Here is a 16,729-nt window from a genome sequence, read left to right on the forward strand (position 1 = left end):
ACCCACATCAGGAGTCGGTTCACATGCACATCAAGCATCGGTTTACAATCACATCTATGTCAAGTATTAGTTCACATTAGTTCACATCTAAATCAAGCATCAGTTCACAGTAGTTCACATCAAGCATAGGCTCACACCCACATTGATCCACATCTATATTATCCAGTTTCAGTTCACATTAGTTCACATCCACATCAAGCATGGGTTCACACTAGTTCACATCCAAATCAAGCATCGATTCACATTAGTTCCCATCCACATCAAGCATCGGTTCACACTAGTTCACATCCAAATCAAGCATCGGTTCACATTAGTTCCCATCTACATCAAGCATCAGTTCACATTAGTTCACATCCAAATCAAGCATCGATTCACATTAGTTCCCATCCACATCAAGCATCGGTTCACACTAGTTCACATCCAAATCAAGCATCGGTTCACACTAGTTCACATCCAAATCAAGCATCGGTTCACACTAGTTCACATCCAAATCAAGCATCGGTTCACATTAGTTCCCATCTACATCAAGCATCAGTTCGCACTAGTTCACATTTAAATCAAGAAACGGTTCACATTAGTTCACATAATTTCACAACCTTATCAAGCATCAGTTCCCATCTACATAAAGTATCGATTCACATTAGTTCCCATCCACATCAAGCATCGGTTCACACTAGTTCACATCATTTCACATTCACATCAAGAATCTGTTCACATCTATATCAATTATATCTTCACATTAGTTTATATCCACATCAAGCATCAGTTCACACCCACATCAGGAGTCGGTTCACATGCACATCAAGCATCGGTTTACAATCACATCTATGTCAAGTATTAGTTCACATTAGTTCACATCTAAATCAAGCATCAGTTCACAGTAGTTCACATCAAGCATAGGCTCACACCCACATTGATCCACATCTATATTATCCAGTTTCAGTTCACATTAGTTCACATCCACATCAAGCATGGGTTCACACTAGTTCACATCCAAATCAAGCATCGATTCACATTAGTTCCCATCCACATCAAGCATCGGTTCACACTAGTTCACATCCAAATCAAGCATCGGTTCACATTAGTTCCCATCTACATCAAGCATCAGTTCACATTAGTTCACATCCAAATCAAGCATCGATTCACATTAGTTCCCATCCACATCAAGCATCGGTTCACACTAGTTCACATCCAAATCAAGCATCGGTTCACACTAGTTCACATCCAAATCAAGCATCGGTTCACATTAGTTCCCATCTACATCAAGCATCAGTTCGCACTAGTTCACATTTAAATCAAGAAACGGTTCACATTAGTTCACATAATTTCACAACCTTATCAAGCATCAGTTCCCATCTACATAAAGTATCGATTCACATTAGTTCCCATCCACATCAAGCATCGGTTCACACTAGTTCACATCCAAATCAAGCATAGGTTCAAACTAGTTCACATCATTTCACATTCACATCAAGAATCTGTTCACATCTATATCAATTATATCTTCACATTAGTTTATATCCACATCAAGCATCAGTTCACACCCACATCAGGAGTCGGTTCACATGCACATCAAGCATCGGTTTACAATCACATCTATGTCAAGTATTAGTTCACATTTGTTCACATCTAAATCAAGCATCGGTTCACACCCACATTGATCCACATCTATATTATCCAGTTTCAGTTCACATTAGTTCACATCCACATCAAGCATGGGTTCATATCTATATCAGGTATCGGTTCACACCCTCATGAGTTCACTTCTATATCAAGTATCAATTCTCATTAGTTCACATCCACATCAACCATCGGTTCACATCAGTTGACTTCCACATCAAGAACCAGTTCACATTCAAATTAAGTATCAGTTCACATTAGTTCACATCCACATCAACCATCGCTTCACATCAGTTGACATCCACAACAAGAACCAGTTCACATTAGTTCACATCCATATCAAGTATCGGTTCACATTAGTTCATATCCAAATAAAGCATCAATTCACATCAGTTGACATCCACATCAAGCATCGGTTCACATCTATTTCAAGCATCAGTTCACATCCACATCCCAAGCCGAAAATCAAACAGCACAAACTCACTCTGATCCCTCTTCAGGAACTCAAGCAGTGATCGAATCGCAGCCACCGCTGAAGCCACATCTGGATCTTCCCTGATCTGCCCACGGAAATACTCCACCAGTTCTGGAAGAGAGAAATACATATTCAAATAAATTACTGACTTCCACTGTTGAATTGTTTTAATTCCCAATCTGAAAATATCAGGGTATAAATGTAAACGTTTTGCATTTTTGTCTTTGTAATTCTGTACCTTCGCTGTTGAATTGTTTGGTGAAAGTAAGCTGTGTTGGGTAAGAAAAGTACTTAACTTCAAATTACCTAACTGAAATTGTATTTAAACTTCTGCTGGATAACAATACAGTATAAAACTAAACTCATATAAAGTGTAAAATATATTTTAGATAATTATGTTTATAATTATGTTTATAGTCTTTAGTACTAGCCGATGAATTAATTAATAATAAACTGAACCTTTTGGTAAAATGTTAGACTTACAGTATAGTATAGTAAAGCTATTCATAATTTTGACCACAAATAACTACAATTACCAACAATTTAACAACATTGAAACATTTAACAACATTTAACAATTACTCAGACATTAAATAGCGAGTGAACAAAAAAGTCAAACCCTAAAATTAATAAAGAACAGCTTTTATAACACACACTATGAGCAGCTATAATCATCTGTGTAAACATCATGACTCTTGCACCTTTAAATAATTAAATAAATGAAATATTATTAATCTCCTGATCAACAAAGTCTTTAGATGTTCCCATAATGCATTAGCTATACATATATACACGTGGAATCACGAAATGTTCTCAATTATTATTGATATTATGTGTGTCAATCAAACAGGTCGAAAACAAGCACAAATGCCTTGCGTTACCAACCAACATATCAACATAATTGATCATAATATAATTCAAAATGTAATATAAGATGCTCAGGAAAGCAAAGCAGCTACGCAAATAACTCAGAATCATCTCTGAATAATTATTAAGTGTGTTCTGTCTTGTGTTGTTGTCAAACTCACCTCTTTCCTCCATTTTAAAAGCACTTTCTCTCTCAGAGATCTGTCAAGTTTTGAGTTTCACGAGCTAATAATGATAGTGTCGCTGATGCAACGATCTGTCATGACGCTCTCTGACATCCAGTACGACGAATTGTTTAAAGTTTGTCTACAAAGTAATGCTTGCTTTACCCATTTATTTCATACGATCCCTTTCAGAAACTGAATAACATCTATTCTTCTAGTGTATTTCAAATGAAAGGCTATTTACAGTGAACAAGTGGACATGCTCACTTTCTTCTTCTTCGTTGTTTTATGTCGAGTGAACAGTCGCTTCATGTAGCGCCGCTGCTGGACAGCAGAAAAACAGCAGGATCATTTGTTTAATTCTCTACTACAGGGTTATTCAAACTGTATAATAACACAATTAAAATAATTATCAATCGAATCGAATATTTTTAAAAATATTATTACGGCATATAAATAAATTAGTACAAAAAAGAACTAAAATTAATTTATATTAATAATTGTTGTGTGTATAAGGAATAAATTTAGTACTTTAATGAGTAGGAAATACATTAATTAACGTAACTTAATAGAACACAATACGGAATGCATAATAATATACTGCTAATGATATATATATATTTTTTCAAAGTAAAATAATAAAATTAAATGTTATAAGTATAGACATATACAAACTGTGAGCTTGTAGAGTTTAATTTCGGTGCCTGAAAAAAAAAGTTTAGTTGTCTCTGCAAGATAAATAAATATAAAATATAATATTGCATATGGAATGCCGGAGGATAGTGAGTAAAATAAAACAAAATAATAATAAAATAAAATAATAATATTAATAATAATATAAAAAAAGAGTGATAAAATAAAATAAAATTAAATAAAATTAAATAAAATTAAATAAAATTAAATTAAAATAATGTAAAATTAAATAAAATAAAACAATAAAATAAGATAAAAAGTAAAAGGAAATAAAATAAAATAATAAAATAAGATAAAAAAGTTAAATAAAATAAAATAAAGTAAAGTAAAAAAAATGAAAAATAAAAAATAATAGTAAAATAAGATAGGATAAGATAAGATTAGTTAAAATAAAAAAATGAATTGAAATGAGATAAATAAAATAAAACAAAAATAAAAAAATTAAAAAAATAAAATCAAAGAAAATAAATCTAAACTAAACTAAATATTGTGATTAGAAGGCCGAAGGATTGTAAATAAAATAAATAAAAATAAAAATAAGAAAACAAAAATAAATAAAACAAAAATAAAATAAAAAATAAATAAAATACAGTAAAAAAAATATAAAAATAAAACAAAAATAAAATAAAACGAAATAAAATAAAGAAGGAAAATTAAAAAATGATATTTTTTTTCCTGCACCAGTACAGCAGGTGGCGCTACACTGAGTTCAATCTCTCCATTAAATAAACAGAAGAAGATTTAAGCATGAGTCCAAACAGCACAACTTTCAACATATTGAAGAAAACAGCAAAGAAATACAGTTTTATATCAATTTAGAGACGCCGGAATTGCAGCAATGGCTTCGGGTTTGTAAATCACACAAACACCATTAATGAAACGTTTAACGGTTTTTCGATCTCTCGGGTTTCTCTTTGTGTAGGAAGAAGATGAAGATGCTTCAACAATAAACATACAAAAGATGATGATGATAATAATAATAGCGCTTGCTGATGTTTTGCAGACGATGATATTAATATTCTGGTCATAGTGCTGGATGTGAATCCTGTGTGGTGGGGTCAGCAGGCGCAGCGGGAGCCAAAGGTCAGTTTAATATTAATTCATTAATATTTAAATTTATTTTAGGTAAAGTCTATAAGAGATACAGCTGCGTTTACTCCCGTCATTATACACTCACCGGCCACTTTATTAGGTACACCTGTCCAGCTACTCATTAACGCAAATTTCTTATCAGCCAATCACAGGGCAGCAACTCAATGCATTTAGGCTTCAAGACATGCTCAGGACGATCTGCTGCAGTTCAAAGCGAGCATCAGAAAGGGGATTTAAGTGACTTTGAATGTGGCATGATTGTTGGTGCCAGACAGGCTGGTCTGAGTGTTTCAGAAACTGCTGATCTACTGGGATTTTCACGCACAACCATCTCTAGGGTTCACAGAGAATGGTCTGAACAAGAGAAAATATGCAGTGAGCGGCAGTTCTGTTGGCACAAATGCCTTTTTGATGCCAGAGGAGAATGGCCAAACTGGTTCCAGCTGATAGAAAGGCAACAGTAACTCAAATAATCACCCGAGGTCTGCAGAAGAGCATCTCTGAACACACTACACGTCCAACCTTGAGGCGGATGGGCTACAGCAGCAGAAGACCACACCGGGTGCCGCTCCTGTCAGCTAAGAGCAGGAAACTGAGGCTACAATTCACACAGACTCACCAAAACTGGACAATAGAAGATTGGAGAACCATTGCCTGCTCTGATGAGTCTCCATTTCTGCTGACACATTCAGATGTTCGGGTCAGAATTTAGAGTCAACAACATGAAATCATGAATCCATCCTGCCCTGTATCAATGGTTCAGGCTTGTGGTGGCGGTGTAATGGTGTGGGAGAGATTTTCTTAGAACACTTTGGGTCCATTAGTACCAATTGAGCATGGTGTCAACACCACAGCCTACCTGAGTATTGTAGCCTACCATGTCCATCCCTTTATGATCACAGTGTCTCCATCTTCTGATGGCTACTTCCAGCAGGTTAAGGCACCATGTCATAAAGCGTGAATCATCTCAGACTGGTTTCATGAACATGACAATGAGTTCACTGTACTCAAATGGCCTCCACAGTCACCAGAGCTCAATCCAATAGAGCACCTTTGGGATGTGGTGGAGCAGGAGATTGGCATCATGGATGTGCAGCCGACAAATCTGCAGCAACTGCGTGATGCTATCATGTCAATATGGAGCAAAATCTCTGAGGAATATTTCCAGTAGCGTGTTGAATCTATACCATGAAGGATTAAGGCAGTTCTGAGGGCAAAAGGGGTCCAACCTGGTACTAGTAAGATGTACCTAATAAAGTGGCCGGTGAGTGTACTGTTGTACAACAGTAATGAATACTTTTCAGGTAGTTTTAGTGTTGGGGTGAGGAGGATGTTGATACATAAGTAACATGAATAATATTCTGTATAATTACGGTGTTTACATTACTGTGTGGGTTGGGGTTTAAGTAGATGTTAATAAAATACAATTGATAGGTCATTATTACATAAATAATATAATAAATTCTCATTTAAACTTCTGGCCGCAGCTGTTTCCCTTCTAGCAGCAACTGTTTATTCACTATAATCCACCATGTTTGCACTATTATCGCTATTACCAATACAGGTGAACAAATAACTTGTTATTTATTTTCCTTCAGTTCACCCTTTCAGCATGTTTGGACAGTTTGATGGTCCTGGCAAATGCTCATTTGGTCATGTCAAGGACCAACAAACTAGCCGTCATCGCCAGCCTGTATCACGAAAGGTAAACATAGACAATTAATTTTATATATCAGGCATATTATCAGTCCAGGGGTTCGTTCTTCGTACGTGGATTACTCAATTAGCTGGATTTGGGTATTGACGATTTGACACGATCCAGGATCGTTTCGTTCTTCAATACTGACCTGAGAGTTGTTGTCATAGCAACAGTTCTGATAGCTCAAACCTGCATCGGTGCAGGTTCAATTAATATAAACAGGATTAGCAAAGCAAACAAGCAAAGGTAATACTGAAAGTATGTACTGAATGCTGATAATTTCTTACAGTAGATATATACACTTGGGAAAATAGTAAACATGTATTTTTTAACTATAAGTAAAAAATATATATATTTTAATAAAACAATGTAATCTGCACTCCGAAATAAAAGTACAAAGAGAAAAATTTATTGATATGATCTTTTTAGTTACAAACGCGTACACGCACAATATTCAACTTTAAAAAAACAAGGATAATAATTTATGCAGTCATGGAGGTGTTTGACCGCTAATATGCCGCTGATTTGATGTTTCGCAAAAGTTGCCTGCACCTTTACCGATATCAAAATGTTTTTTTGATGCAAAATTAATTTATACAGTTATTTGCCTGCGCCGATTAAAAAAACTTGAGTAGGCCTATAGGCTACTATAATGAAGAAAATCTTCTCTAAATGTAGAACTAAATACATTGATATGATGAATACTCTTGACACATGAAAGAGTAAAGCCTGCAGTCCACAACAAATGTGGAAAGTTGATGCGTGTCATATTTATCAAACCGTTTACTGCTAATTTGATGTCATTTTGCTCACATGGATAATCAAATATAAATCGGATGATGTCATTACGCTGCTGTGCCATCAGCCAATCGTTGCTTTGCTGATCATGATTTCGAGGATACATAGATCTGTCCTTCACAACACATGCAGCGATCTCAGATCAGTTTATCCAGACATTCTAATCTGATTCGCGAACTTGTTTGAAGAACCAAATTAGCCAGAGATCAGCCATAGAGATTAAAAGATCCAGGATCTGCCAAATCATCTTAGATCATTTAAGTGAGGTACAAAGAACGGACCCCAGGATAAAAAACAAATATATATAGCTGAAGTCAGAATTATTCACCCTGTTTATTTTTTCCCCAATTTCTGTTTAGCAGTGCAGATTTTCTCAACACATTTCTAATCATAATAGTTTTAATAACTCATCTCTAATCACTGATTTATTTTATCTTTGCCATGATGACAGTAAATAATATTTGACTAGATATTCTTCAAGACACTTCTATACAGCTTAAAGTGACATTTAAAGGCTTAACTAGGTTAATTAGGTTAACTAGGCAGGTTAGGGGAATTAGGCAAGTTATTGTATAATGATGATTTGTTCTGTAGACTATCGAGAAAAATATATAGCTTAAACAGGCTAATAATTTTGTCCTTAAAATGGTGTTTAAAAAATTAAAAACTGCTTTTATTCTAGCTGAAATAAAAGAAATCAGACTTACTCCGGAAGAAAAAATATTATCAGACATATTGTTAACATTTCCTGAATCTGCTAAACATCATTTAGGAAATATTAGGGAAAAAAAAAACGTAAAGGGGGGGGCTGATAATTCTGACTTCAACTGGATATCGAAATCATACTAAAGCAATGCTGTTGTTGTGTTTCCAAGCCACTTCTTGTATCCCAGTAAGCAGTGGAGATCTGGGGAGGAAATCTCTGCAAACCCCGACGGCAAATATGAGCTTCTCTCAGTCACCAATGATCTGTTTGCAGAGGAGATCAGGAATCTGATGGAAAGAGGTCAGATCAGTTTCTCATACTGGTTAATAGACTGGCGGCACAATGGCTCAGTGATTAGCACTGTTGCCTCACAGCAAGAAGGCCACTGGTTTGAGTCCCTGCTGTTCCAGTTGGCATTTCTGTGTGGAGTTTGCATGTTCTCCCTGTGTTGGCGTGGGTTTCCTCCGGGTGTCCCACAGTCCAAACACATGCGCTATAGGGGAATTGAATACACTAAATTGTTCCTAGTGGATGAGTGTGTATGGGTATTTCCCAGTAATGGGTTGCATCTGGCATCCATTGCGCAAAACATATGCTGTAATAGTTGGCAGTTCATTCCGCTGTGGTGACACCCGATAAATAAAGGGACTAAACCGAAGGAAAATTAATGGTTGAATGAAGTAGCCCTTAAAAATCTAATGTCTTTATTTTCACTGTGTGTTTTGCTTTCTGTGGTGATTCTGTGGTGATATGGAGCATTATATGCAACATTTTAATAATGTTATTTTCTTGATTAACAGCGGAGGTCAGTGGCAGTCAGACGGAAACACTGTTGGCTGTGTCTTTGGCCAGAGCTCTGTGCTGTATCCTCTAACACCGCTGTATAATATATATTATAACATCCACAGACTGCTATTGTTTTCATTAACATTTGACTCTCAGACATTAATCGAATCTCAAAAGACGTGCAAGGTAAACTGCTTCCTCTTGAACAAACAATGACGCCTTTATTCACAAATTTATGCACAATAATAACCAGTACTAATAAGTATTATGAAAGTGTTTATAGGCACACCACACGAACATACCATTGAAGTCAGAATAATTAGACCCCGTTTAGTTTTTTCCCCAATTTCTGTTTAACAGTGCAGATTTTCTCAACACATTTCTAAAATAGTTTTAATCACTCATCTCTAATAACTGATTTATTTTATCTTTGCCATGATGACTGTAAATAATATTTAACTAGATATTTTTCAAGACACTTCTATACAGCTTAAAGTGACATTTAAAGGCTTAACTAGGTTAATTAGGTTAACTAGGCAGGTTAGGGTAATTAGGCAAGTTATTGTATAACGATGGTTTGTTCTGTAGAGAGTTTGAAAAAAATATAGCTTAAAGTGGCTAATAATTTTGTCCTTAAAATGGTGTTTAAAAAATTAAAAACTGCTTTTATTCTCGCCGCAATAAAACAAATAAGACTTTCTCCAGAAGAAAAAAAATTATCAGACATACCGTGAAAATATCCTTGCTCTGTTAAGCACCGTTTGGGAGATATTTAAAAAGAAAAAATAATTCTGGCGAATAATTCTGACTTCAGCTGTATAGGTGGGGACACCTAAACAAAGCATGCAAATGAAATGTTGTTGTCAGCAGGGTAAAATGCTTTTTTTCCTGCCCTGATCTCATCAGCACATAAGTACCCATTCATGATACATTTTCGTGCAAATTAAGTACTGGAGTCAGATCCAGTCCTGCCGTTTGACCAGCTTGAACATGTTACCTATCCATTGAGGGCCGGTGTCCCTTCAGGGTTTAGCTCCAACTTGCCTCAACACACCTGCCTGGATGTTTCAAGTACACCTAGTAAGACCTTGATTAGCTTGTCCAGGTGTGTTTGATTAGGGTTGGAGCGAAAATCTGCAGGACACCGGCCCTCCAGGAACAAGTTTGGTGACCACTGAGTTAGACAATAGACACAGCCCTGCTTTGTACTGACAATTTGCATTACTTTGGAGACATGAAACTGTATTTCACAGATTTAAAGAAATATGTACTCTTTCACTAGTATTCAGCTTAAAGTGATATTTAAAGGCTTAACCTATAATTAGGGTAAAAGTAGGATAATTAGGCAAGTCATTGTATAACAGTGTTTTGTTCTGTAGACAATCCAAAACAAATATTGCTTAATGGGGCTAATAATATTGAGCACAAATAAGACTTTCTCCAGAAGAACAAATATTATCCGTTTGTTAAGTGTGACGTCACGCAAAGCGGCTTCCAAATGAGCCATTTTAATCTAGATTAATCTAAATTAATTTCAAGATTACGTTGAGGTTAATGTAGATTAAAAAAATAATGATTTGCCCACCTATAATATGTATATATAATGTTGTAATGCTCTAACTGATCTCTCATGTGTTTACTTTAGCTGGTCAGGAGGTGAAATCGAGAATATTGGTAACTTGGCACTTTTATTACAAAATATATTGTGTAATATATTTACAAATATATTATGTAAATATATTAAGTTATATTTCCATAAATAGTAATGTTTAGACATTATTTTCATTATGATTTCAGGTAATAAAAGCTGCTGAGGATTCTACATCTCAGTACATGAACTTCATGAATGTGATTTTTGCAGCACAGAAGAAGGTGAGCAGAAGCACTGAAGTTAATATTTATCAATCAGGGCTGCACAATATGTCGCAAAATTATCATTATCGCGATAATAGTATATGCAATATAAGTATTGCGGAGCAGGGGCTGATGGATTAGTAGGGGCCAATGGAGAAAATTTGGCCAGAATGCCGGGGTTACATACTTGCGTATTACCAAAAGTGCCATGGTATTATTTAATACCACAGATGACCTCATCCGAAAGAGAGCGCTCACTGACAGTATAGTGTCCCCTTCACTTTACTGGGGCATTAGGACTCACACAGACCACAGGTTGAGCGCACTAACATCCCTTCCAACAGCAACAGCTTTCTCATGTGGTCTCCCATCCAGATACTGACCAGGCTCAGCCCTGCTTAGCTTCAGTGAGTAGCCGGTCTTGAGCTGTAGGGTGACATGTCTATGGCCACAGGGGAAATGTTATCACAATACTCAACAATAATATCACACATTCTCCAGTATCGTGCAGCCCTAATTAAAATCATGTTGTTTTTTGATGTTGGATAACACTACTGTTATTAATGCAATTCCCTAAGAATATCCTGATTGATGCCTGTGTGCTGGACTCGGACTCTGGACTTCTACAGCAGGTATTTTATTTAATCAGTGTGTAAAACCACCGATTTGTATTTATATTTTTGTATAATAGCTATAGTTGCTGATAAAATTAAGTTATTACAATTTATTTTCTGCTCACATTTAGGGTGAACACCTTATTTGGTTACACTTTAATTTAAGCTGACGTAGTTGCAATGCAACTTCATTTAACTACTACAGTAATGTTAATTAATTATATGTGTTTACTATATGTTTAGGGTTAGAATGTGGCTTAGTTGCATGTAATTATGCATGATTTACTTATTTGTGTGAATAAATGAATATAGCACTATTATGAGTATGAAAAAATAAGGCAATTTGGTTCAACATTTATAAACTTGACTCATACAAGAAACTCTACATTTTAATAACTGTATTAACATAGTAACTGTTATGTTATAATATTATGTTGTTATAATTATATTAAAATGTAGAGTTCCTTGTTCCTAAATACAATAAACACAATTATTGTAATGACTATAGTAAGCGCACGCTTAGTAATACGTAATAATACGTCACCTTAAATTAAAGTGTCACTCTTTATTTTAGGGTTTATTTGTTCCATGCACTTGCTCTAGTGATTACAATTAATAATGCATAGTTATATTATACTAACCCTAAAGTGCAGTCTAACCCTAACCATAGAGTAAGTACTGTAATTAATTAATATTAAGTATTTAAATAAATAGTTACCATTTGAGTCTTTGTTACACAGTACATGTATTTACAAAATGAATAACCGTCAACTATAAATAATTTAAAGAATTGTATATAATTAAATATATTAGTAAAAAATAGATAAAATATGTTAGTAGTAAATGATAATTAATAACTAATCCAAAAATGGTGCACAAAATAATCCGAACAATGTCTTAATGGGCCAAATTGTCATTTTTTTGTTGTTGTTTTTACAACATATGAATATAAATTATTTCTAGAATATGAATAGGAAATAGATTATAAGTTAATCTCATCAGTGTTCAACAAGCAAAAATAAAATAAGAATTCCAGCCAGGAGAGGAATCTATGTTAAAAGGAAATATGTATGTAAATTTATGTAAATGTCTACACTTTAAGTTTTATAAAGAATGTGCTGTTTTTCTTTTTGTGTTTTTTAAACAAACACACAAACAAACTGACAAATAAACTGATGAATGAATTAACACATTAATACAAATAAAACAAAAAAATCCAGCCGGGAGAAGAATCTGTTTAAAAGGAAATAAATTGTATGTAAATTTATGCAAAATTTTACACTTTAAGGTCAAGTTTTTTAAAGAATGTCCTGGGTTTTTTGTGTTTTTTTTAAACAAACAAACTGATAAAAAAAAAAATAATTAATACAAATAAAATAAAGATTCCAGCCAGGAGAGCAATCTGTTTTAAAGGAAATAAATGGTATGTAAATTTATGCAAATTTTTACACTTTAATCAATTTTTTTAAAGAATTTCCTGGAGTTTTTTTTTGTGTGTGTTTTTTTTAAACAAACAAACAAACAAATAAATATTTAAAATACAAATAAAATAAGGAGAACAATCTGTTTTAAAGAAAATAAATGTTGTGTGAATTTATGCAAATTTTTAAACATTAAGTTCAAGTTTTTTAAAGAAGGTCCTGGATTTTTTTTTAGTGCTTTTAAAACAAACAAACAAATTAATTTATAAACAAATTAATACAAATAAAACCAGGAGAACAATCTGTTTTAAAGGAAATAAATGGTATGTAAATTTATGCAAATATTTACACTTTAATCAAGTTTTTTAAAGAATGTCCTGGATTTTTTTTCAGTGTTTCTAAACAAACAAACAAACAAACAAACAAACAAACAAACAAATAAATTAATTAATTAATTAAATAAAATGAATAAACTCCTGATGGTGAATTCTATATACACACTCCTATGTGTCACTAAACAGATCTGCATCAGACTTTTCCCATTTCCATTTTGCCACTTTTATACTTCACACTATCCATCTGCATTGTCTGAATCAATCCCCTCTTCCCTCTATGTGTGTTTTATTCATCTTTTAACCAGGCTTGTGACATTACCGGAGGCTTGTATCTCAGAGTTCCTCAGAAAGTTGCTCTCACACAGTACTTATTGGTGAGATATCAGTCCAAAAACTTTACCAGATCCAAAAACAGGATACTGTACACTGCATAAGTTGTCTGAGTGTTTAAGTGCTGTTTGTGTGTCAGTGGGTTTTCTTACCAGACGCAGAGCAGCGTTCACAGTTATTGCTGCCTCCTCCAGTGCATGTGGACTACAGAGCCGCCTGCTTCTGCCACCGCAACCTCATAGAGATCGGATACGTCTGTTCAGTCTGCCTGTCGAGTACGTCTTTCTGCTGTTTCTATCAGACTAGAAAAACTTGCATTACATGTCAAAAGTTTGGGATCAGGAAGATTTTTAAAAATGTTTTTAAAAGAAGCTTATTCTGCTGTTAAAACCTGTTAAATAGTGATTGTTATATATATGTAAATGTATGTATGTATATGTATGTGTGTGTGTGTATATATATATATATATATATATATATATATATATATATATATATATATATATATATATATATATATATATATATATATATATATATATATATATATATAAAACTGATAGATTTGAGTTCAGAAGTTTTAGTATTCTTGGATGAAATTAAATGTATATTTTTTTTTAATTAAATGCAATTTTTTTGCAGTATACATTAATTTATTTTCACTTTTTTATTTTCATTATTTAATGTGTGCTCTATTAATAGAAGTAAATACACTTTTATTTGTATGTATGAATGCTAATACATTAGAAATATGAAGCTATTTTTAACACTGACAGTAATAATAATAATATTTATTATTAACACACTGAAGACTGGAGTAACGATGCTAAAAATCACAGGAATAAATTATGTTTTAATTCACATTAGAAATTAATGGGTTAAATAAAGAATTGTAATAATGTTTCAGAATTTTTACAGTATTTTTAATTAAATAAATGCAGCCTTTGTGAGTAGAATAAACCTATTTTTTAATGCAAAAATAAATCTTACTGATTCAAACGTTTTGACCTTTAGTGTTATTTATTATTGGTGCATTTATTATTGTTTGCAGTGTATATATATTTCAGAATATACAGTTGACAGAAGAATTATTAGCCCCCCTGAATTATTAGACCCCCTGTTTATTTTTTCCCTAATTTCTGTTTAACGGAGAGCAGATTTTTTCAACACATTTCTTATCGTAATGGTTTTAAAAACTCATTTCTAATAACTGATTTATTTTATCTTTGTCATGATGACAGTAAATAATATTTGACAAGATATTTTTCAAGACACTTCTATACAGCTTAAAGTGACATTTAAAGGCTTAACTAGGTTAATTAATCTAACTAGGCAGGATAGGGTAATTAGGCAAGTTATTGTATAACAATGGTTAATTGTATGGATAAAAAATATAGCTAAAAGCGGCTAATAATTTTGTCCTCAAAATGGTGTTTAAAAAATTAAAAACTGATTTTATTCTAGCCGAAATAAAACAAATAAGACTTTCTCTAGAAGAAAAAATATTATCAGACACACTGTGAACATTTCCATGCTCTGTTAAACATAATTTGGGAAATATTTAAAAAAAGAAAAAAAATTAACAGGGGGCGAATAATTCTGACTTCAACTGTATATATTAGTCAACAAGTAAATAAATGTAGTTATTAAAAATGAAGACAAAAAAAATTCTGGTTTTAGAACAATTTTAATCCACTTTAAATGTTGACTACTGTATACATTATTTCATTTCTACTGTCTTTTTAGGCTTAAAATATATTATAACATCCTGCATAGCAATTTTTCCATTTTGTTTTTCAGTATTCTGCAACTTCAGTCCAATCTGCACAACATGCGAGTGAGTCTGACAACATCATTTGAATCATTTCTGACTAATAAGTCATTTTCTGGCAACTTTTAACAAACTTTCTATCATGTTCTTTCCATTTGTAGGACTGCCTTCAAAATGCCTCTGCCTCAGATGGCTAAAACCAAGAAGAAAAAGCTGAAAACTGCAAACTGATTCGTCTGTCGTGTCACTCAATGTGCTTTAATTATCTCACATTAAAGTCTTTTTGAACAGCATACCCTTATAATTTAATATTTGGTTATAACTTGTGTATATTTGAACACCCTTTTCTAATGTAGCCTTCGCTTTAAATAAAAGACAGTTTTACATAAAAACAAAACAATAAGCCTGTGCACTTTACATGAACATTTCTAGAATGCCTTGTTGATGTCGGAGGAGAATGGCCAGACTGGTTCCAGCTGATAGAAAGGCAACGGTAACTCAACTGGGGTGGGTTCGAAAGACCCACGCCACACTGATAATGGTCCAGAATTTGTTCCATACATTAGCTCATTTGTCCTATTTCTACTGCAATGCCATCATAAATAGTGAAAATAGCCCATTGAAAAAGGCTTTAAGTCCAAACGGAATCCTGGTGTGACTTCAGTTCATCAGTTTTGGCCAATGCAAACAAATTATTTTTCATGAGTCCAATATCCAGCTGTGCATAAAAAAATCTGACTTAAGAGAGGTCATCTTTCACTACTGTGGTGTTTTTATTGAGAAAACATTTGACAAGTAACTTTTTTTCTATAAATCTTGGACCTTATTCTGGAAAGAAAACACGACCTATAAAAAAGTGTGAAGCACTTTTACAGGAGAGGCTTGAAACATTGTGAAGCTCTAAATTATTATTATTATTATTATTATTAAGTTTCAGCTTTTTATTATTCAAATGGCCAAATTCTGACTGAGGAAAGTCAAGTGTGCTCTGCCAGTTTGTTATTTGCTTAATAAATTACATTAGGCTACAGTTTTTAATTTAAAACTTTTTTCTAATGATATATGATGTAATACATTTCTATTTTAAAAACAAATATTTGTCATATTTCTCTATATTTTTTCAATAGTATCTGGATGCAGAAGCTGAGACTGCAATGTCAGACTCAATGGAGTGAGTGACGTCATTGTGACGGGTGGGGTTAGGTGAGCACATTAAATACCATTGGATGCAGCTCAGATTGCACTGCACCAAGTCTGCAGCCAGACCCTTCATATTTTTGGTGCATCAAAAAGTGTGGTTAAGATGACCATTCAACTAGCTAATTAATTCGATAAATTAATCTAATAATAGTGCTCAAAATGTCACATATTTAGTATTTAATTCTCATAATTAAGCAGACATTGAGGCGAATAAATGCAAAAAGGTCTACTTTTTGAGAAAAAACACCACCCTTTACACCAAGCTGGCTACAGACCTGCATATGAGTGGCCTCGACACACACAA

General features: G+C 33.5%; 3 protein-coding genes across 4 annotated transcripts in view; 1 reads left to right on the forward strand and 2 right to left on the reverse strand.

Moving 5' to 3' along the window:
- eif2b1 (eukaryotic translation initiation factor 2B, subunit 1 alpha) overlaps positions 1-3,423 on the reverse strand; it is a 12,013-nt gene extending 8,590 nt beyond the window's left edge. Inside the window, exons 1-2 of one of the 2 annotated variants that reach the window (XM_009302036.5) lie at positions 3,124-3,423; positions 2,105-2,206 (exon numbers count right to left, since the gene is read on the reverse strand). In XM_009302036.5, the coding sequence (XP_009300311.1) occupies positions 2,105-2,206; positions 3,124-3,136 (115 nt within the window). In that variant the 5' untranslated portion in view covers positions 3,137-3,423. 2 annotated transcript variants of the gene reach the window in all.
- Positions 1-16,729, reverse strand: part of mob1a (MOB kinase activator 1A) — a 111,020-nt gene that overhangs the window by 45,728 nt on the left and 48,563 nt on the right. The gene's annotated exons all lie outside the window — the stretch shown is intronic.
- On the forward strand, positions 4,523-15,628 carry gtf2h3 (general transcription factor IIH, polypeptide 3). Its single transcript, NM_001128422.1, is given in 13 exon segments — positions 4,523-4,667; positions 4,823-4,902; positions 6,510-6,616; positions 8,284-8,414; positions 8,915-8,977; positions 9,057-9,086; positions 10,546-10,574; positions 10,698-10,772; positions 11,333-11,386; positions 13,430-13,498; positions 13,594-13,729; positions 15,255-15,291; positions 15,387-15,628. Coding segments are annotated over 13 exon segments (891 nt in total). The 5' UTR covers positions 4,523-4,657; the 3' UTR covers positions 15,457-15,628.

The sequence above is a fragment of the Danio rerio genome, chromosome 5, assembly GCF_049306965.1.
Source record: "Danio rerio strain Tuebingen ecotype United States chromosome 5, GRCz12tu, whole genome shotgun sequence".
NCBI classification, from domain to species: Eukaryota; Metazoa; Chordata; class Actinopteri; order Cypriniformes; family Danionidae; genus Danio; species Danio rerio.